Source organism: Strongylocentrotus purpuratus, unplaced genomic scaffold (genome assembly GCF_000002235.5).
Source record: "Strongylocentrotus purpuratus isolate Spur 01 unplaced genomic scaffold, Spur_5.0 spur5_scaffold_6, whole genome shotgun sequence".
Taxonomy (NCBI): domain Eukaryota; kingdom Metazoa; phylum Echinodermata; class Echinoidea; order Camarodonta; family Strongylocentrotidae; genus Strongylocentrotus; species Strongylocentrotus purpuratus.
Window position 1 is genome coordinate 18,403,508 of NW_022145612.1, and position 26,076 is coordinate 18,429,583.

Below are 26,076 nucleotides of genomic sequence, written 5' to 3' on the forward strand. Positions count from 1 at the left end.
AATTTTGAAATAGATTGGGAAAGAGAAATGAACCTAGAAAGGGCTCGTACTTAATAAACCTCCATTGATAAAAATATAGGTGGCATGCGGAATGTTTAGGAAATTGAATTCCTGTTAGCTTTTCTTTTCTTTGAATGGAATTTTATATATGAAAAAATACGTTTTGCCCCCCCCCCCCCCACTTCCGGCGCCTATGGTAATGTCCATAATGCTCTAAATTAGAAAGAAAAATTGAATGGTCAAGTGTGTCAAATGCTTTGCTAAGATCCATAAATACACCAATGACATCATAACATTTCAGTAGCGCAAGATCTGTAGAATGAGACCGCCGAAATCCAAACGGATCAGGATTCAATGATTCCAATTTATCTAAAAAACTGTAGAGCCTGTTATAAACAATTAGTTCTAAAACTTTAGAAAAGCTAGGCAGTATTGAGATCGGCCTATAGTTAGAAACGACCATCACGTCATCTTTTTTAATGAGCTCATGTATTTGAACTTATGTTGGTAGCAAGGGTGGATCCAGCCTGCGGCGAGGGAAGGGGCCTAATTCGTGAGAAAATATTTAGCGGCGACTCATCCGACCGGCCAAAAGGGCGGGGGTATGCACTTTTAATTTTTTTCGTGAAAAAAAATCTTTAGCGGCGGCACAGCAAGCCGGCCGAATAAAAGTGGGGGGGGGGGGGGGGGGGGGGGGGGGGGGGGGGGTGGAGCTCTATTTTTTGTTACTCAACACCCCCCCCCCCCTTCTTCTTCTTTTTGGGTTGAGCAAAACAGAACAAATTATCTTTTTTGTTTTTGTGGGCAGAGGGGCCCGTCTATTTTTTCTTTAAGGTAAAATTAACGATAAAAACCGTGTCGATGTGCTATAGTGCCCTTTTGTGAGGCATTAATCCTCATTACTGTCAGTTATGACTTAAGGACGTAGGTCCCCTAGTTGATACGCATAGTAGCACACACATGCTTTAGCAGTCATGCAAAACAAACACTGGCAAATTATTATTCGACGAAATCTGAGAATGTATACTATTATCTAGATCTATCAGGAATAAATCATTGTCAAAATCATTCCTATTCAAGTATACAGAGGTTGAATGTCACTCCAGTTTAATAAAACATTCACTTTGAAAATAATGAAAGGCTATATGAAATTAGTAAATATTGTTTTGGTTAATCGACCTTTCACATCATCCACTTGTGCAGGAAGGGGGTGAGAGAGTTGCCTCTCACACAAACAGAATTTATTGTTAATACAACAATATTTGTATAAAAGGGAACGCTCCATCCGTTGGTTATTGAATTTTTAGTTTGTATTACTAAACAATTAAATTGCTACCTTACTATCTGTTTACGATACCACTGTCCTTCATAATGAAAAGGCTTCTAATCAAAAGAGACACATGCAAACGTCAATAATTTGACGGGAAATTCATTGATCAGGATTTTACCATACATGAAGTGCCAAGAGTTTGCGGTACGGTATAAATGTACAAGGAAGTAATTGGTGGTAAAGGAATAGTGGGATATACCATTCAACAAATTCAAAAAACAGATTTACAGGTCAACATAAAAAATGTAACTTTGTGATTACTAGTATCATACTTTTTATTTATTTGTAGAAAAAAATTGAGTTTCTGTTTTATATTTTCCTGCTATTTCCCCATTTCATCATCCATAATGGATGTTAGATAGATAGATAGATAAATGGTATTTATTGATTCATTTCCATGTATCGCAGTTACAAGTAACTGAATTGTGCATGAATAAAACATTGATGGTGAAGACAATTATACATTTCAAGAGATATCATAGTAAAAAGTAACTAAATTGCACATGAGTAAATTGCTGAAAAAGCAAGTATACATTTCAAGATGTCACCCTACAATCTACATAATTATGAAGAGCGTGTATATACTATATACCATTAATCTTATACAATATTTCAATTTAAAAATTTGAGTTAAAAAAGAAAGAGAGATGGGAAAGCAGAAGAGAGAGAATGAAAGAGAGAGAAAGAGAGAGAGAGAAAGAGAAAGAGAGAGAGAGAGAGAGAGAGAGGAGAAAGGGGACAGATGGACAGAGAGGGAAAACAATTATGTACATGCTGATAAAATACAAAGATACATTGCAAGACAAATATGAATATTATAAGGTGAACATTAGAGATATTAAAATATAAATATGGATATGCATCGCATTCTTCATGTCATAAAAAATACATAGACTAACTTGGTAAAAAATCAGACCTCAAATTTATGAATTAATTATATACTAAGGAATATGAAATTGTAATTTGACATTCAATTTGTTTCAAAGTATATTAAATACAATCATAAAAAACGTTTGTTATACAAACGGATCAAATCTGGGATTGTGCTATTCTGCATACGTTTAGTTTTGCACCTGGGTTCAGGGATCTTGTTAGTACTTCGCAAAGTTCTATTGTGTGCTCTTTGGGGGTATAAATTGTTTGAACTGGTCTGTGCATGATAGAGTTTTTTAAAGAAGGTAACACATAAGTCATTTCGACGACTTTCCAATGTTTGTAATTTCGATTTAGTAAGAGCGTTTGCGTAACTATGGTAATCCTTTCCAAAGATAATCCTCAATGCACGTTTTGTAATCTTTCTATGCGTTGTTGTTCTTGTGCACTATAGTGAGGCCTCCGCTCCAAACTTGAGGAGCATATTCAAGGATTGGGCGAATATAGCCAATAAAAATAGTAATCAGATCTTGTGAAAGACTGAACTTCCCTAAAGAACGTAGCATATATAGTTTCGCATTCGCTCTTTTTTCAATATCTCTGACATGGGCTTCCCACTTTAAATCGTTTTGTATCGTGACACCAAGTAATTTCACCTGTGAAACAGTTGAAAGAACACAATTTTCGAGAATGATGGAAGACTGATTGACTGGTACTCTAGAAAAGCAAATGTCCATTTTGATACACTTCGCAGGATTCAGTTACATTTTATTAATATCAGCCCACAAAGATAGACATTCTACAGCTTCTTGCATGTTTGAAATTTGGTTTGTTTTACGACACTCAACTAGGGTTAGATCATCGACATATTTAAACATAATTATGTATGCTTTCAAAAGATTTGAAATCATTTATCATCACAAGAAAAATTAGGGGCCCAAGTTTCGTACCCTGGGGCACACCTGCATTTATTTGACACCATTCTGAGAGATCGCTGTGATAGCGAACTCTTTGTTTACGTTCAGAAAGAAAATCAGATATCCAGTAAACTGTCGCTGGTCGTACACCGATTTCAGAAATGGAAATGTGAATGAAAGATATAATACTGGAAGACATAGAGATTATTCACATGTGTCCGTTTGAATTTAAAATGCAACTTTTTATATTGACTCTAAAAGGGCAAGGGTACGTATTCCCTCCAAGCCTGTGTAAATGTTGACCGCCTTCTAGACTATAAAAACTGGTGACCCCCCCCCCCACCCCCTCCCACATGGACTGAGGAACATGCTTATAGCCACTGAATAAACCTGTTACCTTTTAGGTCATATATTATTATATAAATAAGAAAAAATAAACAAAAAATGTGACTCTCCTCCTTCATGGAATGTTTAACTGACAAAGGTGCCATTCAATATCCGATGTAAACAATTAATAAAAGCAAATCATTTTTTTCATACCAATTATTTTTCCAAAGTAGAGTACTGTACTGAACGGTGGCATATTTAGGTAGTACCCCCTCCCTTCAGGCAAACATAAATTTTCCCCGGCCCTCCTTCGTTTACGTAACATAATTATTGACGTATAGCTGTAAAACCGAGTCGAAAGTGAAAGAGTGGTTGATTTTGCATTTTTATTCATGAAAACGCGATTGAGCATTAACCACGGGCATTATCGTTGGGCATATTGTCGTGGGAGGGGATGAGTCCTTCCTATCGAATCCTATGTAAAGGACGACAAAACAGGCTTTCATCTTGGTAAAATATTAATTCGTCATCAAAATACTTCATAAGATATATACCCAAAAAAAATTCCGGGCACCTCGCTTCATAACGCCCGCATATTGGAACATTAAAAATGACCTGCCTTCAAACAGCATTTTCGAATTTCGAACATTGATGGAAGTTGTCTTCTATTCACTTCTTCCTCAATATGGGATGCTAAGCCTGATTAACGAACGGGGGGAATGAAGTTGGGAAATTAGCAATTAGGTTTATACGTTGAACCTTCCATGCATTGTTGTATACACTCCAGTAATATAGGGAGCACGCTACGCAACGTAAATTATATCTTACACTGTTCGTATGCGGGGAAGCAATATAATTTTTGGGGGACTATTTCTGATGCACGTTACCATGTGTATTGGTGGTCCATGAAATCCGGGATGTAATCAGTACGGATAATATCTATTCCCTTTTTTACTCCCCTAATTTCTCTTTCTTTCATTTGCATTTTGGTGTTGCACTGGGCCCGTCTCTTTGTGTAATAAATATTGTTATATTCCTCCCCCCCCCCTCCGGCCCCTCCCTCCCGTTCAAGTTTCATCTGGGGCACTGAAGCCCCCTGTACTATAGGCTAGCTACGCCACTGTCTCCTGCATGCGTTCCTTTTGCTGCTTCTCCTTCATTTCTTCTTTCTCCGAGTCCTCCTGTTTTTCTTCTTCTTCTTTTTCTTCTTCTTATTTCTTCTTCTTTGCCCCTCTTCCTCCCAGATCAGTTTTCTCCTTCTTTCCCCCCGTCCCCTGGGACTGGGCCCTCTAAGTTCCTCCTTCCTCTTCTTCTTTTTCTTTTTTCTTAGGTTCGATCTTCAGATTTGTCTTCTTCATTTTTTCTGCTCTTCTCTGCTCCCCCCTCTCTCTCTCTCTCTCTCTCTCTCTCTCTCTCTCCCTCCCCCTCTCTCTCTCTCTCTCTCTCTCTCTCTCTCTCTCTCTCTCTCTCTCCGGCCTCTTTCTTTATATTGTGTTCGTGCTTAGTCTGCTGTAGATTTCTGTAGATATCTTTCATTTGTCATTCAGAATTTTACCCCCCAAAACTAAATTGTTTTGTTTTGCTTTGATTTGATTTATTTCTGATCTGTTTTTGTTTTGTTTTGTTTTGTTTGTTTGTATTTATATATTCATTTCCACGGAATTGTCCAGAATTTATGGGTGTTTTTTCGGTACCGGTAATGGCCTATAAATACTAGCTACATGTAGCTCATCATATATTTTGCATCGGAGATCCTACATTAGTATGTTAGATCTATAGAAGCGAGGCATTTTGTCATAGCGCCATCTCTCAAGCTATTCAACTTTAGTAATTCCGTCTCGACCCTTGAAGCGCAACATCATCACATATGCAGACGTGTTCACTCTACTAAATCAAGACCAGCTGGTTAAATTACTTTTCTTTTTTCATTCCGGATATCAATAGTATATAACAGATATAGCCTAGGTCTCAATGGGATTGCATCAGAGATAGACGAAACAAAAGTCAGAAAACCTTCCTTTAAACAAAAAATTGTTTTCCTTAGTCCCATGAATTGACTTTTCAAAATGCGATCGTCGAAGTTGGTGTTTGTTGGACTGGCAATAATTATTGTCGTTATTATGTCCATGTATTTGATGTTGGATCAAACCGGATTTCCTCAAGAATTTCCAGGGCAGGCAAGAATGTCAGAGGTGAGTCATCCCTGTTATGGCAGTCAAAATTTCACAAAACATGCAAAATGATAACTTCGCCTTCGGGCCGGGAAGCGTTATTTTTTTCGGCGGCACAGATTGGGGTTAGGTGCGTGTTGAAGTCTTGAAGTCTTCGATAGGAAAAGGGGGTGATTTTTTGTCCTACCCCGACGATTCTTCCATGTTGTTTCGTCGATTCAACCGGCGAAGAGAAAGTACACTAAGTATGCATGCGCTGTAGTGTGTACTTTCTCTTCACCGGTTGAAACAACGAAACAACATTGGAAGAATCATCGGGGTAGGACGAAGAATCACCCCCTTTTCCCATCGAAGACTTCTTCAAATTATAATTTCAAGTTGATGGATAGTTGGCACTATGCTGAGTGTGCGTCACTTATGTGTGAAGTGCATCACCTGTTTAAAGCATGACATGTCAGTGCGTTGTGTAATGTTACGTATTGGCATTGCACGTTATAGAACTTTTGTGTGGGGGCCCTCATTTAAATATGAAACAGCTCGAGCGGCTCCGTCAATCTCATTGGAGAAAGAGAGAGCGAGTGATAGATCATGATCTTAGTGCGCAGCGCTAAATGCGGAAAGTTCTACATGGGGGAAGGGGGGCACACATCAAAGTAGACCGAAAGCTTCAGTCTCTGATATCGACGGTTGTTCCGCTGAGATTACATCTAGACTGAAGTACTTCCTATGCTATGGGCATGGCCCTGGGAAGCTGGGGGTGCTCACACATAGGAGCATCACTATCCTGGCTGTGTAGTAAAAGCTGTGCCTTTGATTCTCAACATTTCAAACACCACTGTACAAAACTCAACTAATTTCACTAAAAATCGGTACTTTAGTGACAATTGATGACAACTAAATAGCAGTAAAATACTTTTTTTTTAACTTACTGATGTTAAAAAGAATAATTTAAAAATTCAAATTGTAAGTCTAGTGTCAATCTTTGCTTACAGCTGCATCAACATAATTGTGTACAGTCTATGCGATTTTGTGTGGTGTGTATATTTGTGTATGGGTATAATAATACCTGTCTCACAGCAAGCATGCAGTGCTAGAGGTCAACACGCATTAGCAATTGACTCTCTATGCTTTGCTGGAGTGGGGGTGCTGGGGGTGCTGCAGCACCACCGGAATTTTTCCAGGGGGGGCATAGCACCCCCTGCAAATTTTTTTGGTATGATATATTTAATGTATATCATTACATGCTTCGTTTACAAAATTGTCACCCAACCGACAGCCACAAATGATGATTAGAATGAAAAAAATTATGTTACTTTCAAACCCTCAAAGAGATTTTTTAATTTGTTTTTAATTTTTAAATATAGGGGTCTAGTCTAATTAAAAAAAATTAAAAAAAATTAAAAAAATGGTGGTTATTGGTGACCCAAAATGACAGACCTTACCCCCCCCAATACCGATCAACCCCCCCCCCCAAAAAAATATGCTCTCTTACCCCCCCCCCCCCCTCCCCCGCTTATTCAGTGGCTAGCTGAGTCGTTGCGAAATTATTGGGACCCCCCCCCCCCCCAAAAAAAAAGGTTCTCTTACCTCCCCCGCTTTATCAATGGCTAGCTCAGTTGTTCGCAAAATTTTTGGGACCAAAAAATCCCCCCCCCCCCCTGCTTATTTAATGGCTGGCTGAGTTGTTCCCAGGGCCCTGGCTATGGAGAATGTGAGGAAGAGATCGTTTGGTTCGGCCGGACCATGATTAATGAGATATGCAACATGTCTTTCACTCTTTACGTCTTCATATATATACTTTGGCTGCAATATTACACTGAATCTTGTTAAAAATAACACAGAAATATTTACTTTGACTTACAATAGCTTGCTCATTTAGATCCTAAATTATAAAGCATGATTTAATGCCAGCCATCTTGGTTAGAGTTGATGAATATTCATTTTTTCTTTTCAAACGTCCATTAGCTACATGTACATGTACGTACGAGTCAGCCCAGCTTGACCCAGTAATATAGGAATGTTCATAAACCTAATATTAAACGAGTGCTCTGATTGGCCATTGGCTATGTTTTGGTAAGTTGACTCGGAAATATATATCGGCCAGGTCATGTCATAGATTACCAGTACGAATGCATGAACGTACCGTTTTTAGGGTTCTGAGATAAATTTGGAAAATTTGTAATTTCGTATTTGGAAATAGGTAATTAATACAAACTTTGATAACTGTACATATGATGTAGGAGAAAAATATACATATTTTTTTTCTATCTGATATATAAATCAGAAAATTAGATCGAAATAAAGAAAATCGGGGGAGAAAAAAGTAGTACATGAGATTGAGATTCACCTGATCAGAATAATAGTATTTCAATAGGCAATAGAATCCAAACTGCAACATTAGTCGTTGCCAGGTTGGACAAACATTATGGATTGCCCTACCTAGCAACACTTCATTTATGCAGTTTGCATTCTGACTGTTGAAAAAATGTTATTCTTATCAGGTGAATGAAATAGTTTGTATTGAGGCACTTCACAACGACGTATGCATAAAATTTGATTACATTACAAATCTATGTTGTGAGGACCCCACGTCACAAAAAAAATGCATTTTGGGGGAGAACCGGCTCGACCATCTAATTTTTATTTGCCCACTAAACAAAATTTTAAAAATGAGTCTGAGCACCATTTTCCAAAACCAAGTTATATTTGGGCTTTTTAGATTTTTGTCTATCTAATCAGCTCAATGTTTCAGTGGAGTGGAGTTGTAAAGGTTAATCCAACCCTAATTTCCAACTGCTCTAAAAGAAAGCAGGCTGGTGCAAGTTTGAATGAAATCGGATGTAAAATATTAAAGAAAGTTATGAAATTTGAAAAATGTTAATCATCAAATGTACATGTATGGGCTCTTCAAAATGGTTGAATTAGTAATGTCAATATAACAAAGTGCTGGACTACTTCACCATTTGTTATTTTGTTCCAAAACACAATATGACTGTATGATGCTGGAGTGTCTTTTCTTTAAATATTAAATCTTTGCATTCCACATTATATTTCCCATAGTGCCCCAAGGGAGAAGACGCTTTTAAAGAGAAAAACTGATATTTATGGTAATTTTGTACACAACGTCAACAATCCGTAGAGTCATCTGCTATGTATGTCACAATCCAATGCAGATCTTAGATTAGCATAGATTTAGTGATCTCATATTTTAAACATTCATAACTCTCTTATCATTGGTTGGACTCAATTTCAAACTTTCTTGGTTCTATTTCTCCTATTTTTCTGCTTTCATACAAATAAATTATTACAAATGTTGGATTGCCTTTCAAGTCGACTTGTTGAATTCTTTTTATGTTTTATCTTATGTCCATGTACATGCACTAAATACTTGTGGGTGATAAACCATTCATTTCAGTGCAATTACCCCACTCATGGTATTCAGTACATAAGACATCTTATGTGCACAGACAGCAAAATGCACAGACAGCCATAAAAGTATCATATGCCACATTCAAATGAATTCCTATGTACCATGCCATTGATGTAGGCCTATGTAGATTCCACAGTTCTACTTGTGTTATGCCCTTATTATGCATATGCTGTATGTCAAGTTGTTTTACACAGGTTTCATAACAAAAAGTCTTTGCTATTCCAGGCATGCTTTTAATAACAGAAAGGTTGTGAGGTGCTTCTTTTGTCTGAAAACTGATTTGTCACTCTTCAGCTATTGTCCGCTTTACAATAGGCACACAGTGTGATATTGAATATGGTCCTGAAAGCAACTATTAAATTAAACGTGCTTTAAAAGACCTGGGGTGTTTCACAAAGATCTTAAGTCAAACTTAACTCTAAGTTGGACTTTACATTATTGAGAGCCATTTGTAGCCTCAAAATAAAATATATTCAAAAGCAAAAATTAAATTATTTAGACTTATCATAAATTCCACATCAAGAACATGAAAGCTCCTTGATAATTGAAAATATGAATGATTTGAATCAACATTTTATACCTTTTAAAATAACTTTTACAAAATATTTTCAAAGATAATATTACGGCTTTCCATAATTGTTAAGTCCAACTTAGAGATAAGTTCAACTTAGGATCTTTGCGAAACAGGCCCCCTGATAAGATAAGAGAGTAAATATACATGATTTCCACTCAAAATTCGCACAGTTTGGTTGCTTCAAGGCCTTTTTAATTCAGGACATCCTTTCATAGGTCAGTGCACCCCCACCCACAAACATACATATATAGGGGTGGTACAGTACACATTTCAATGATTTTGACACTATTCATGCTCACTGTAGGACTAGGTAGTCCATGGTTGTATACTTGTATTAGTACATGTAATTCAATGAGAATCAAACAAATGACAAAATAAGACCTCATTGTTTGAAAAATATATGTAAAAGAATATTAAAATTGTTGTACAGGTGTACCAGTACTTAGTAATGTTCGCTCACAAAGTAATACATGTAGGACTACATTATTTACTCCATATAGATCATTTTATTAATGCATACAAATTTAGGACGTTATTGTCTAGTCCCAGTGTAGACTGACATGCATGTCACATTATTGTTGCTAGGTCAGACAAATATCAAATAAGCTTTGAAGCTTGTTAAGTTGTTCTAAAGTAATTATAGAAAGACATGTACCGGTACATGTAAATGAAAAAAGGAGATAATTAGGATTAGGATGAATTGCATTGTGGAAGGCCAAGACAGAAAATGCATTGATATGATAGTTATGACTCCACAGATATTTGATCCATCATTCAATTCATTTTCATCATTTCAAGATAAAACGGAATAAAGCTATGTATAACCTGGAAGAAAATTTTGACCTGTAAGTTCAAGTACATGTATAATACCTGTGGCCTGTTGTCTGAAGTTGTTTGCTTTATGAAGAAAAAATACCTGTTTTAATAAACTTCAATCAAATTGTGTGAGCTTTGAACCCATAAATTGGTGCAAGATTACTGTACAGTTTATATAGCAAGTTCAAATAGTTAAAAACAGGTACAATTTTTTTTTTAAAGCAAACAGCTGCATTCCAATTTTTTTAAAAACTAATAATTGACAATGGTCATTGATTTTTTATTACTATTTTCAATCCATTCCTGCCAACCAAAGTCAAGTTTACCAAAGATTAAAATTTCATTTTACTCTCTATAACTACTACACATAAACTAAGTACACTGTAATCAAATATTACAAGCATGCTAATATCTGACTAATGATTTCAAGCAATTTATATGCACTGCAGCCTTCATTTACACTAGTCACAAGTTCAGAATGCACTCTGGGTGTTTGACATTTGAGAGGGGATATCCATGCCTGCATGACACATACACGTAGGTCTAGACCATGGGACTCTGCACGTTCAATTAAGTAAGCACTTATTAAAGTGTAGTGTATAATACGTGTATGAATGGATAATTATACTACACAAATCCTGATAAAAGTAGTTTATCTCACTTTTTTATTCCACAGTACCAGGGCCGGTACATGCACTTCATCCTCTCATTATCAATATCACATATCAAATCACTCCTATTACATAGGTACATGTACATAATGATAAAACTGGTTGGAAAACAATACAAAGTACATTGTATTTATGTTGAACCATTTTCTTGGGTTCTCACAGGAATGTTGACACTATTCAGATATTTATTCAATAGGCCTATTTACACATCCCAAACACCATTTTTTTTAATTATTAATTTTTTGGACTACGTACCATTTACACTATTAGTAAAACCCATAAAAACTGTTGAATTTTATTGATCCTGATTATTTTTGCGATTAGTGCGCGTGTGCCACTCGTCGGTGCCCTGCATGTGTCAGCACGGAAGCGCAGACAGTTACATGAGCAAAAAATCAGTATCTTTCCCTATTGCATTTACACTGGAAAAATCTGTGAAACTTCGGCAGGCTTTAAAAAAAAAAACACTTCAGAGGTGGATTTTTTATTGATTGTTTTGCCAGTAGTTGCTATGCAACTGCAACTACTGGCGAAAAAAAGGCATTCCTGTCAACGCAACAACAAAATAGCATTTGAAGGCAAAAGGGGATATCTGTCAATCCTCTTGTCAACTTGCTTGCTGGCAATAGTGTACATGACTAGTCCGGTTAATAATAGCACGTAATGATTTTATTATTTGACACAATACAGTACTTCACATTATCCTATCGATAAGCGTAACAATTTGCTTTAGTATCATATAACAAATATAACAAATGACAAGTATGGTTTTCCTGAAAATTGCATTACCTGTACAATGTATATATATATTCATTATTATGGAAAATGTTGTATAATATACAACAATGGGCAAATAATAAGTTTGTTTCCAGACCAAAGATTTGAGTGAGAAGAACTTACGAGTGATGTTATCGAACAACTTAACAATATCAGTCTTCTATCCTCCTAAATAAACCTGGGAAACTTGAAAATTGCATTACAATGTAAATTCATCATTAGTGAAAATGTAATACAATATACAACAATGGGCAAATAATTGTTTCCAGACCAATAATTTGAGTGAGAAGAACTTGCATTTTATATTGAAACTGTGGCCGTTTGTACATGTATATGTACACACTATGAATATGGCAGACAAAGAAAGCGGACAAAATATACAGTTCCTCAGGTAGACAAAGGAACATCCCTTCACTGCTATTATGTAAAAAATGTGTAGAACAGGTGAATATGCATGTGACACCTGTTCCACACACTTCTACATAATAGCAGGGAAAGGATGTTCCTTTGTCTACCTGAGGAACTGTATATTTTGTCCGCTTTCATTGTCCGTCATGTTAATAGTGACATGAACTTAAAATAATAAGTAGCCTTGAAAGTGTCGCAATATATCATGTATGAGTGAGCTTGAAGTTTAATGGTGTAGGTTTGATTGAGACTGTATAGGCTAGCCTTTACACTGTTTCATTAATGAGACATATCTTCAATCAAATCAGACTGAGTTATGTAAATCCAACAACTTCCCAGTATTAAATTTCCATTTTCCTAAATAAACCATTACACATAATGATATTATTACCGGTAAATATGGTACCTGGCTGGATGGGATCGCACTCTGTTCAAAGACCGGTAGTGGTACAATTGCGGTTCAAGGATTTTGGGTGTAAAATATCCATTAAATATTGTTTAAATATTGCCTTCAGAGGTTTCGATGGCAATACTTCAACCTAAATTCACAAAAAAGCAGACATATGCCCAAATGTGCAATGTTGAAGTGCATTCGCGATATCTATCCAGGCCGGATCGATAATGATAATTTACCATATATACATGTATATCAAATAATAGGCGGTTTCCCAGCAAAATTTGTATCATCACATAATAGTCAAAACATATTCTTTCACAGGATTAGTAATAAGAGCTTCCATTTCATTTTTTGAGAAGGGGTGTTTCCAAAACTGGTCTATACCTTTAATAAGTTCTCTCAGCTTTGTGAATAACACATTATTATTAAAATATGGTAATCTGTACTGTAGGTTCCTCACTGTAGCTTTTGTATTAGTAACAATGTCTTGTCTTCTCATGTCTAGATAATTTGAAATTCCAAGAATCCAACCAATGGAGACAAGATAGATACATGTGTACATACCGTACCTTTTTCCTAAATGCCAAATCACTATCTGGTTTTATCTTTCAATTACAAAAAAAATAATAACAGACATTCCATACTGTTGTACTTCATTTCACTAAAATGGTCATGGATCTCTTTTCACTACCGTATGTACAATACACAAACTACATGTATGCCTTTTTGCATTTCGCAGGCAGAAAACTATTGATGCATGATGTGACAAAAAGCCTAGAGCTGTATAGGAATGATCCATCTAGTCTTCATCCATCTACCCGCTATCACATGCATAATGTATGTTTGATTAGGTAGGATGACAGTAAAGAGTTACACTTCTATCCCCATCAATCTTTCCACTCTTTCATATTGAGGATGAGGAGGAGGAAAGTAGTTGCATGATACCTTTGAAATGCTTCATTTACATTAGCAAAATGATTGTATAACCGTACCTGAACTGTAAGAAAACAGTACAAGTGGATGTGGCTTATCATAAGGGCGGGCTGTTATAATCTGTCCCATTCTAACTTCAATGTACAGTATGTGGGAAATAACACATTCATTCCTGGTTATCTATAACCTTAAAGGGATAGTTGAGTTCTGTTACACAAAATAATTTTTTGTGAGATAATGAAAAACAGAGTGTCAAATATACAATTTAAATGACAAAATCATCTTTGTTTGATCAAAATCGGTTCAGAGACGGCTGAAATATCCATAAATATAACAATTTATAATACTTGTGTACCACCACAAATATTAGATAATTTGAAAAAGCCATTGAAATATTGAAATAGCACCTTTTACGTTGTATTTCAGCCAATGCTGATGTTGGCTTTGTTGTTGGCATTTTCGTGTTGGTTATATTACGCACAACCAACCAGCCCGTGTATTGTTATTTTTAATTAAATAATGAATTAAAGGTCAACGTATTTTTTTGAAAGTGGAACTGAATTAGTATGATCGTATTGGCTAAATTTCATACATTTTGGGGTCTAAAATTAAAATTATCTTCATAGCAATTTTAGTTTCTAAAAGGGCACTAGGAATGTCATAGATAAGAATAAAAGCAATAACCATGCACTTTGAAGGCACTGAAGGCAACTATCCCTTTAAAAAAAGTTTTATCGTTTCTTCTGCCGCCAGTCATGTGAAAAGGAAGGATGGCTCAACATTATTACATTTTTTTTCTTATGCAATTTCTTCATAGCTCTCTGTGCATTGCAGGATGTAAACCTTGAATTTTTTCCTCCTTTCTGTTTGTCATTGAGCATTGTAGCTAGAATTTCATCAGTGGGTTCTTTGAACATTGTTTCATTGGGGGGATGACCAGATAATGTCTATGATTTGAGGTGTTTGATTTCATGCTGATATACTGTGAGAGTATCTAGACACCTAGTGAGAAAAAAAATGTTTGACGTTGGATGTTTTTCACTTTATTGTGAGGGGAAACACAGTATATTTGGGGGTTCATAATCAATGGAGGGAAGCATACGTAGTACATGGCTCTACTAGTATCTTGGTTGTCCTGGGTGCCATAGTGTTTACAAATTCATCAATTAAATTAAGGGCTTAATGGCATTACTGTACTGTACAGTATGTAATGGATGTGAATCCAGGATAATGCAATTTAATTACCGGTACTAGTGATGTGAGTATTTGTCTTAATAGAGCAAATTTCTATTTTATTCAAACATTTTTTAATATTCACCTCCAAAGAGGATTTAGTCTGGACTCAGTTTGGACGCTGTCTGGATCGAACAATCAAAATAAATGTTACATGAATGGTATTTGCAGTGCTTTGCTTTACACTCATTGCCAAGTTTAAGAGGGTCGTTCAAAGGAAATATAATACTCAATGAATATTATAAATATTTCCTTGGAAATGGTATGTAGTAGTGGGAACAAGGAACAACCCTTGTCTGTAATCCTTGGAATTTATTAGCACCGAGTTTGTATGTCACATTTTGTAGTTTTGTAGTGGTACATCGTACATGTATGTTCGAAATTCAAAACTGAGCTCTAAGTTTTAGGAAGTGGTATTCTCCAACTAGTGTGTAATGTGAGGTACAGTTTTACATGTACATGAAGAAACAAAATATTCCATCTATAGTTATACTCTTGATATTCATGTGCTGGAAGATGTTTCAGAAATACTTCAAACGATAATTTCTGGTCATTGAAAGAATTTTTTTTTTGTACATAGGTAGTCTAATAACAATTGCCCTTCCCTCTTTATATTCCTATTCACAGCAAGACATCGCTCTCTTAGAAAGCAAGGTGACGGCTCTAGAAGGAGACCTGTCTAAGAACCACATGGTGATTAGTCAGCTCCGAGATGCAGTCCGTTCCTTAGCCAAGGGTCAGGTACCATCCAACCTGGATGCCCTCGTCAAACCCATTGATTCGGCCCACCATGTCCAGGAACAGGAAGGCTGGTTTGGGTTCGGCAAGAAGAAGGGTCCTGGACCAGGACTGCCCATGGGTGGGGATCCGGCTGCAGGAGGCGTGGCTAATCACAAGGACCAGTTTGTTGTGGCAGAGGGTCAGGTCCATGTGGAGCCAGGGGAGTGTAAATTTGCTAACACGCCCTCCGGAAATACCACAGATGTACAGGTAAAGTTTTTATGTGTTTTTTTATGAATCTGTTACGAAGTAGCCTTGTTAGGTTGTCCGTCCGTCTGTACGTCCCGTTCTTGTGATCGCGTTACCTCAAGAACCGATTGATGGATTACTGCCAAACTTAGATCTTGAAGAGCCAATGGATTGATTGGATTTTGGGGTCATGAGGTCAAAGGTTACAGGGCTCATCATGCAAAAATAGCTTGTGATCGCATTATTATTAACACCGATGGACAGATTACCATCAAACGCAGGACCTTGCTTAGCCAATGAACAGATGAGATTTGGGGGTCATGAGGTCAAAGATGAAAGGGTCACACATGTATATGAAAAACAGCTTGTAATCACGATATTCTGAGAACCTGTTTAAAGGTAAAGACCAGTATTGGAAACGCCCCAATTTCAAAAAATGAAATGGAAGCTCTTTATTACCAATCATGTGAAAGAATATGTTTTGACTAATACATGATGATACAAATTTTGCTGGGAAACCGCCTACTAATTGATATATTTGGTAAATTAGTTTATCTATTGGACTGTGAGAGATAAACGCACATGTCCCGCACGTGTGCATATTCCCATATACATCTTTCTGTGTACAGTGCTTGTAACTTTACGAAGACTGGGCCAAATTTCTTATCATTTTGATGATTCCAGAACCTTGCAGTACACACCAATACTTATATGCTAGATGATCAACCTTTTCTGATAGATTCCACAACGTTTCTTTAATAATGGATTACAATTAAACTTGAATTTCAAAAATTGCTTCTGTTTGGGTTTGTGAAATTGCTCTATGGCGTAGGCATCATTTTCGACTGTGCGCAGTCAAAGTTCCATCTAGATTGTTTGTTTTGTATGTTTGTTTTTCTTAAACGGAAGGTAGGGGATCGATGAAAATAGTCAGAAATTGCCCTCACAGAAATCTCATTCTTGTAGTATATGGAAAAAAAGAGCTCTTAAAAAACCCAGAATGTTTATGCTTCTTGTTACAAAATTAAGATACCAAAGTTTATGAGAGAAGATAAACGATAAAATCAAACATTCTATTAACTTTGATCCTATGATAGCTTAAACGTAACATTCCAAAATGCAGTGAGAATGGACCAGATGTATTGTTAAGTGTTCTGTTCAGGAAACAAATAACCTGTTTCAAAAGAGTATTGATTATTAAACCTTGTATTTTCAAACACGTGCCTTTACATGTTCCAAATATGTTATACACGTACGTGTACATATAGATATTAATCTCAACTCAACATAATGGAAAGGTGTGTTTTTACTTTCCTGATGGAACTATAGCAATTTGATGTTTATTTAGAACAGAAATGTTACACTTTCTAGATAACTTTGGCAAACAGGTGTGTCTGTCTGTGTGTGTGTTTTTCTTTTGTTTTGTTCTGTTTCATTTCCATATAGTGATTGAATTGAGTCTGAATTTTGCCTTTCTTTGATGAAAGGATTCTGCTTACAAACTATTAATTATTAACGTTACGTTTACTGTATTAATACACTTGTCGTGTGTTGATGATCGATTTCTTTATTGAAGCAGTATTGCTGGTAGCATTCTTTTCAGCTTTGAGTGCAGAGTCTGTCGAGGCCTCCACTTTCAGCTGGAGTCTGTGGAAAATGCTTTTTATACCAATATCAATTTTTATCCCAAGTTCATTGAGTCGAGGGAAATGCTTGAACAAAAACAAATGAAGACTGGAGTGTAAGACAATATATTGGGTACCTGGGTAAACCTGCTAGAACATTGATTTAGAATTTAGAATATTGATTTTAAGTAAAGTAATACAATATATGGTGAAGCTGATTGTATGGATTTTAGGGCACTATCATTTTGCTTGTACAGGTGTATGTACAGAATCTACAGGTTTACTTCTTTCCCTGTACACAGTAATATCATTTCTCAGTTATTTTTAATGAAGGGTCAGGCTTGAGCTTGACTAGGTTTTGTACCAATCTAACCAATGTTTTTCTTTTATATGTAAATGTATTTTACTCAACTGCCTTTCTTTTTTCTTTTTTCTTTTTTCTTCCTTCTTCCTGGTTTGGTAATTGTAGTAAATCTTATAGCCTCTTACCATCCTTGTGTGTAATTCTTTTTTTTTTATAAATATTTATTTTTATTTTTTAGATGATGCAAGTTTATGAGAAGCTTCGTTTTGACAATGCGAATGGTGGCGTGTGGAAGCAAGGCTTTGACATCAGCTATGACCATAATAAATGGAACGAGGATCCTCTCAAGATCTTCGTTGTTCCACATTCCCATAATGATCCAGGTACGATGTAATTGGTCTCCAGAATGTCCTGAATTTGAAGAATCATCAAGGATTCTATCATCTGAATGCAATGAAGTGGATGCCTTTTTTTGCTAACTAGCACAAAGGAAAACAATTCAGTTTTATTCTGTGTTTTTTCTTCTTCAAAGTTCAAGTTCATTTGCCGCATAACATTGAAAAGATAACATTGACAAGGCATGAAACATCATACACTTGCAAATAAAAAACAGAATATGTACTGCTCAAATGTAGTAATGTGAGAATGTATTGAAGTAATAAAAGTCCATTTTTTTATTCCATTTATGAATAAGCAAGAAATGTGTGCTATGGATATGGGGATCTCAGTCTCTAAAATAAGAGTTTGAGCATGCTGTACACTGGCTGCACATTGCAGAAAAAATATACTTTGGAGGGTTTCAATTATCATTTAAACAATATTTCATTTTCATATCATTTTTTAAAAGATAGTGAAAGAATACTGTAAATAAATTTTTATTTATTTAACATTAATCTATATATCTATAGCTGATGGATGAGGGTATTCCATAACAGTTTGTGAACTGAACATAAATGTCTTGAATTCATTTATTTTTCCAGGTTGGATCAAGACTTTTACCAAGTATTTTACGGACCAGACCTCAAAAATCTTAGATACTATGGTGAAGAAGATGGAAGAGCATCCGAAGATGACATTCATCTGGGCGGAGATCTCGTATCTCTCCATGTGGTGGGAAAAGGCTGATAATAACAAGAGACAAATTGTGAAAAAGTAAGGAGATGCACTTTTTACAATCATTGTTTTCTTTATCTTTATTGTCTTCAGCATCATCATCACCATCCTTCTCCTCAATGTAATAAGTAACACCACCACCATCACCATGGTTATTAGAATCATTATCATTACCATCAATAGAATTATTATCATCATCAAAACAACAACACCATTATCATCAACATCATCATCAGAACTGCTACATGTATTAACAATGCCATGATCAGAATCAAATGAAAATAATAGATGTTATTCACATTCATCATCAAGAACAGCACCGTCATCATCATCATCAACATCATCGTCGTCATCATTAGCATCGTCATTTAGAAATTGGAACCCCAGCTAATTACTGAATATATTGCATTTTCTTTTTCAATAAAAAATAATAATTTGTAATTGTCCTTATAGGTTAGTACAGAGTGGGCGGCTTGAGATTGTGACAGGAGGATGGGTGATGAGCGATGAGGCAAACACTAACTACTTTGCTATGGTGGATCAGATGATAGAAGGCCATGAATGGCTGGATGCATTCTTGCCAGGTATGCATCCTCATTTATAACATGATCATTTTCATTTATCTGAATCAGCAACCTATTCTTTCAAAACATGTTGGGATTCCTATGCTGTTTTACACAGTGAAAATGCAGATCTTGACAAATTTTTAAACATGAAATTTGATTTGGGTATTTTACTTTTCTGTCAACATGCAAAAGAGCTCCTTTAACACAGAGAGGAAAAGAGAGAGGGAATAAGAGAATAAAAGGGGGAGTATCTTGCTTGGACATCTTGCTCCATATTGAAATGAGCATCTGTTTCATTTGAGAACTGATGTTGAATACAAATGTGTAAGACTTTGATTAAATTTGCACTTTTGACATTCACATATGGCCAAGATGAAATCTGTCATATCCAAGATTTGAAACTGAAAAGGAAAAGTTAAGCCCCATTCAGATATGATGTAGTAAATTGCACTGTTTTTATTCATGATGACGTATGAAGTGTATAGGAGGTATTAAGCGGTTTACCACTTCATATCCGAAGGAGCCTTTAGTGGTCTGCTCCTTTGTATGTTCAGCGAAATGGGTAGATTTTAATTCACTTTGAGCTCATGTCATTAACATATGGCCAAGGTAATGTCTGCCATAACCTAGATTGAAACTCACAAGAAATTGTGCTTACATTTCTAGGAGTGAAGCCTAAGAGTGGATGGGCGATCGATCCGTTTGGTATGTCTCCCACCATGGCTTATGTTCTACAGAGGATGGGCTTGGAAGCCATGATTATCCAGAGGGTTCATTATGAAATCAAGAAGTATTTCGCTCAGCAGAAGACGTTGGAATTCATGTGGAGGCAAAACTGGGGTGAGTTCAAAATCTGTTCATACAGCTATTCTTTTTGGGGGGTGTGAATATGTTTCTGCTATTATTGTAACATGTTCAATACATATGACACTGTTAAAGTAAAGTTTGTGTCATAAAATTAATTGTGACTAGAGCATGAACAATCATGGAAACTTTAGAGAAAATTTCTTTTCATTGACTTTTACAAATGGATCATTCTAATGTAAACTGTGAAGGTGAAATGTGACATTTAACAGCAATTGCAACAGCCCACTACTCACCATTTGTTTTGTATATGAATGACTATTGTAATGTTATGCAGACCTGCCAACCAGTACGATTTAGTCGTATTTAGTACGATTTTTAGAAACAAATACGACAGTACGATTTTCCTCAATAAAATATGATTTTCAAAAAAAAAAAAAAAAAGATTTTTTTTTAAAATAATTTTTGTTGTTGTTGGGTATTTTGTATGTGTGTGTGCCATTTTCAATGGCAAAATGCCCATTCTGTCCTATAAAGCATCTCACATCGGCAATTTGGGGATGTTCATTGGTTCATCGAACACACCAGTCGTGACAAAATCATGCATATATTCAACCAATGATCCATAAAAAAATTCTTCCTGTATGTAGGAACTGTAAGAGGCATTGATCCGCGTAACAGTCCGTGTTTATTTTTAAGAATACAACTTTTGTCAGCAAAATACAACTTTTGGTATTAAAGAATACAGTTTTTGAACTCAGAGGTTGGCAGGTCTGGTTATGTTAGATAAAAATAGTGAATATGAGTGTAGCGAATTGGCCTTTAAATAAAAGTTATGTAACATTATTCATTCATGCACATTCAGTGCACTCCATGATACACAGGTGGAAGTATTCTTTGAAAAGGGGAAACAAAGGCTACTTATATAGCACCTCCACCGCTGTAGGAGTGATTATTTCAAAATGTACAAAGTGGGACCTCTTCATGTTTTTAAGATCTGTGGATATTCGGGGTCATTGCAGTAATGTGCTAACCGTGAACTGGTCTACTGTTCATGTTTGTCCACAGATCATGGGACAAGCACAGATATGTTCTGTCACATGATGCCTTTCTACAGCTATGATGTACCTCATACCTGTGGACCAGACCCTAAGGTCTGTTGTCAGTTTGACTTCAAGAGACTGCCAGGAGGGCGGATCAACTGCCCTTGGAAGATTGCTCCCGTACCCATCACTGATGCTAACGTGGCAAGCAAGTGAGTAGTCAAACCTAGTTAACCGAGTTAAAGATGAGTATGTGGGAAGGATTTGTTTGGTAATATACGGAACAAAAGTTAATAGAAGTACCATCTATCCATTTGTTTACCTCAAAGAGATCATTCTCATTATATCCTGTATTAGAGAAAAACATTTTTGTTTTGTTTAGACCACCTGTATGAAAACTCCTTTTCTGGGTTCCCATGAACAGTCTTTTTATCCTAAATGGACTAATTTTCAACACCTATTGTAAGCACTCCTCTATGGAACTATGTGTGCAGTATAAACACTATCTAAAGTTATTGAATTTGATCACAACAGGCACTGGAGTTAAAAAGGTGAATTAACCACCCCCGCCCCTATCTCACTGAAACAAAAATTATGTTGTGGTGATGTGTTCATAAGGTGATTTTAGCAATTTTGACCAGCCAATGAGTTAAGTGTAGGTAAATGCTATAGAAATGTTGAGTGTAAGTGATTTACTGACTGGTAATTATCAAATCAGTAAAGTGATTGAATTCTATATGGTATCTAAGGGGCCTCCAAACAGACATATAGATGTGAATCCACCCTGTATTATGATTCACAATACATCAAATGTAATTGAGTTCTCTTGTGTTCATCTGCCTTTCAGGGCTGAAATTCTTTTGGACCAGTACAGAAAGAAGTCCGAGCTGTACAAGAGCAACGTTCTGTTGATCCAGCTGGGAGATGATTTTAGGTATGACAAACCGGAAGAATGGGACAACCAGTATAAGAACTACATGAAGCTCTTTGAGTACATGAACAAGAGAACCGACTGGCACGTACAGGTAAGATTGGCAGAATTCTGAATACCGCAATTAACGGTGTATAAACCGCCCTCGTGTATTAACCGCACCCCTCTTTTTCGCCCTCTGTCGGCAGCAAGCCAGGTCCGTGTTAAAAAACCCACGCGGGAAGGCCTTTCATTTAAATGCGAGGTGCAGCTGAATGTGTAAGATCATTAATGTAAATTTAAAAAACAGAAGAGGACCTAGGATAGAACCTTGTGGTACGCCGTGTAATAGAAGAAAAATTGGAGGAATTATTATTATAAACTGCATATTGAGATCTATCAGAAAGATTACTTTCAAACCAAGACGGCAGACAAATTTGAGTATTGTTCTAGTTTCCGAGTGGTGAGTCAACATACCGATTACTGAGCTGGGAGAAATTGCCAGGCATAGCGCCAGGTGGAGGGGAATAAAGTGAAACTTTAGAAAATATTTTTTTTCGGCGGCAAAAAGGTGCGGATTATACACCGTTAATTACGGTAGTAAGATGAGAAATTTTCATGTTACGTTCTTGATCAGTTGGTGTGACAAATGTTTCAAGCTGTTCCTGTCATGGTACATGTACTACAAACCATATGAGAGAAGTATGTATGCTTCAGGTACTAACTGTATTATTGCTATGCAGGTACAGTAAAACCTGTCCATAAAGACCACCCAAGGGAGACAAGAAAAGTGGCCTTTATAGGCAGGTGGTATTTACGAACAGGTTCCTTTAGTACATGTATCAATGAGAAACCATTTTCAAGGGAAACAAAAAATGTGGTCTTTGTAGACAGGTGATCTTTCTATACAGGTGGTCGCTAAAGCAGGTTTGACTGCACTAATTGTATCGCTATATTAGGTGTTTAGAGTTACTTACGCTCACTCTGGTATTTCTGTGCTATATGATACAAAATGGCGTCCACTACAACACAGGTGAACGAGGCTATATATATGCCGATCACCGCTAAAAGCACCAACATGCAATAATAAATGCAAATAATTGATGTGCTAATATTTACCCTAGCCAAATTTTTCACTTTTACAGTCCGCTGTAAAGTGTTGACATAGTGGAGCACATACTACAAGTAGGCCTTTTATTCTGTACATGTGAACTGACTATCGTTCTATTGACTTATAGTATTCCACTCTACCCTTCACTTGTGAGTGATGGGACAGGGGCCAGGGTTATATACCGGAATGGGATTTATAACCTTGTAGAAAACTACCCTTGAAACATGTGTCTTCTCCTTCCCATTCTCTTGCCTATGACTACACTATATACATGTAGCAAGGGGGCACTCTTTCAGTGTGAGTGGGATTTCTGTATTTTTGTAATATATTTTTTAAATCTAGGGGTACCTGCTTGCCAGGAAGTCAACCACCTATGCCTTCAGTGCTTTTCTTGATGTTTTATCCATACAATTATGTGCATCCCTAGGCCCAGTTTGGCACTCTGACTGACTACTTCACCTCCCTGTGGCAGCATACCAACACAATGGCCGGCCAGCAACCTGAGGGCTACCCTACCCTCAGCGGAGACTTCTTTACCTACACTGACCGGGATGACCACTACTGGAGTGGCTACTACACCTCCAGACCGTTCTATAAGAACATGGATAGGGCCCTGGAGGGTCAACTCAGGTACACCCTCTCGTAGCTATCATTATGGACTAGGACTTTTTTCATGGAGGTCTGGGTTATTCAATATGAACACGTCTATTCATTTTACTTTTTTCTAGAAATATTGTTTTGGTTATTAAAGTGTGCAAATAGAAATATGTTCTAGTGGATATTGACAAAGGGACAGTTTGGTGTATATTGTCATAGATGTATATTAATTTTGAATCAGTTACACCACCAAACCGACTCCAGCCAACTCCAAATCAACCGATTCTTGGCCATTCAGGCAGGCCAGGGTAATGTAGTTTTTTCATTGGTCTGTTTTGGGTCAGGTGTTGGTCTCTTTGGTGTGATTAAGGTATAAGGGACAAAGAAGAAAGAAATAATGCCTTCCCCAATGATATGAACTCAAAAACATGTTTTATTTCTTTGTCTCAATTAGACCTAGCCCTCTGTTCTTACTGCTGAATTACATGTATTTTACTTCTAAGCAATGTATTATTACCAAAGGTTACATTACATGACCAATTTTTATGCGTTTAATTTGCAGGGCTGCAGAGATAATGTTCACATATACCAATGCCCAAGCAAAGCAGAGCGGAACCACTAGTTACCCCTCTGAGAGTCTGGTTGGAATGTTAACCAATGCCAGGAGACAGCTAGGATTGTTCCAACATCACGATGGAATCACAGGCACAGCCAAGGATCACGTCGTTGTTGATTATGGAAACAGGTCAGGTTCTTGACTGCTTACCTTTTAAGGCTTGTTCGCATATGCTGTAGTTTACTGTTTTTGTTTGTTAACCCGTTGTTTACTTGAACCAAATGGTTCCTGCCCCGGCCCCCCCCCCACTCAGTGTTATTTAGGGTACGCATATGCATGTTCCCTCCTTTTGAAAACACCCCCTAAGTCCGGTGTGTAAAGTCAATTTTGTGTATGTACAAGCCGGACTTTGGTGCGTGAAAAGTACCCCTTTACTGGACATTTTGGTAACACGCATGCGGTCATTCCGACCCCGGAGTGGGGGGGGGGCCGGGGTTCCTGCATTAGGTCCATGAGAATAGGAGAATTCAGCAGTCAACATGTTAAGGTGCTGCGCTCCACATTTTTGTATCTAATTGCACGTAGATACATGTAAGTGACTATTCCTCGGATCTCAAAAAAAATTGATCTTTGAACAGAAATATTCCAAAAGCTTCATATTGATGTAGTGCCATTGTGGAAAGCCATGAAATAATTACACATACCAGTATATGGTAAGTGAGTATTTCTAGGACCTATGTTGTAGGCAGCTACGTTTTTCGTCCCTCTAGCCATTCGTTTAGTACACAAAAAACATGGCCTATGTGAATGAGTCTTAAGAATCACATTCACCTAACAATCTAAAAAGAATTATAAATGATAAACTTGCCACCTGTGAACTGAAATTTAAAACTACAGAAGTGACAATGATACTCTTATGAGATAAATTATGAAAGAATTTTAATACAGCCGGCCTCTTGCAGCTTTTTTGCCACCACTAGCAAAACTGACCTAATCAGCATTCAATTCAGAAAATCCCTACCCAGATTGATACACCTGGGAAAAGTCCTGAATGAAGAAGAAGTTCGGAATTCTGTATTACACTTGACACTTATCTGTATATCTTTACCCTTATATAATTCTTTGTTTTCTCTTTCTCTTTTTAGAATGCTTAATGCGATTAATGAGATGCGTAAAGTTATGATGACTAGCATTCATTATCTACTGAGTCCAGACAAAAAGAGCTATCACCCACAGGCTTCATACTTCGATGTGGTAAGTAAGAAAAACTTGATCTGTGAACCGAAATTTTCCAAGCTTCATATTGATGTAGTGCCTTTAGAAAGCTATGATATAATTACACATCATTCTGTTTGAACTTCTTGATATTTTTAACAGAAAGATGTGTATGTAGAACTGGGCTTAAAGGCAGGGTATTTTGCAGACATCGCTACTACTTCTGTAATGTATTTTCAATTGTGCCATGTTACGGTGAAGGCGTACATGGAGCAATCTGCAGTTTCTGTATGCAAGCATCCTCACGCTTGCACCATCAGTTGGTGATGCATTGTGAGCAGCAGATGGCAGTATACGTAAATCTGAAGTAGTGTCAATAGAATACCCTGTCTTTAAAGAAGTATGA

General features: G+C 36.7%; 1 protein-coding gene across 2 annotated transcripts in view; it reads left to right on the top strand.

The window, feature by feature from the left end:
• The first annotated feature begins 5,261 nt into the window (after positions 1-5,261).
• Positions 5,262-26,076, top strand: part of LOC594620 (alpha-mannosidase 2x) — a 38,719-nt gene continuing 17,904 nt past the window's right edge. For both annotated transcript variants that reach the window (XM_030972511.1, XM_030972512.1), the window contains exons 1-11: positions 5,262-5,639; positions 15,485-15,847; positions 17,994-18,138; positions 18,736-18,907; positions 19,322-19,452; positions 20,101-20,274; positions 21,307-21,493; positions 22,129-22,306; positions 23,730-23,932; positions 24,462-24,644; positions 25,601-25,709. In XM_030972511.1, coding sequence (XP_030828371.1) covers positions 5,514-5,639; positions 15,485-15,847; positions 17,994-18,138; positions 18,736-18,907; positions 19,322-19,452; positions 20,101-20,274; positions 21,307-21,493; positions 22,129-22,306; positions 23,730-23,932; positions 24,462-24,644; positions 25,601-25,709 — 1,971 coding nt within the window. In that variant the 5' untranslated portion in view covers positions 5,262-5,513. The remainder of the gene's footprint in view (positions 5,640-15,484; positions 15,848-17,993; positions 18,139-18,735; positions 18,908-19,321; positions 19,453-20,100; positions 20,275-21,306; positions 21,494-22,128; positions 22,307-23,729; positions 23,933-24,461; positions 24,645-25,600; positions 25,710-26,076) is intronic.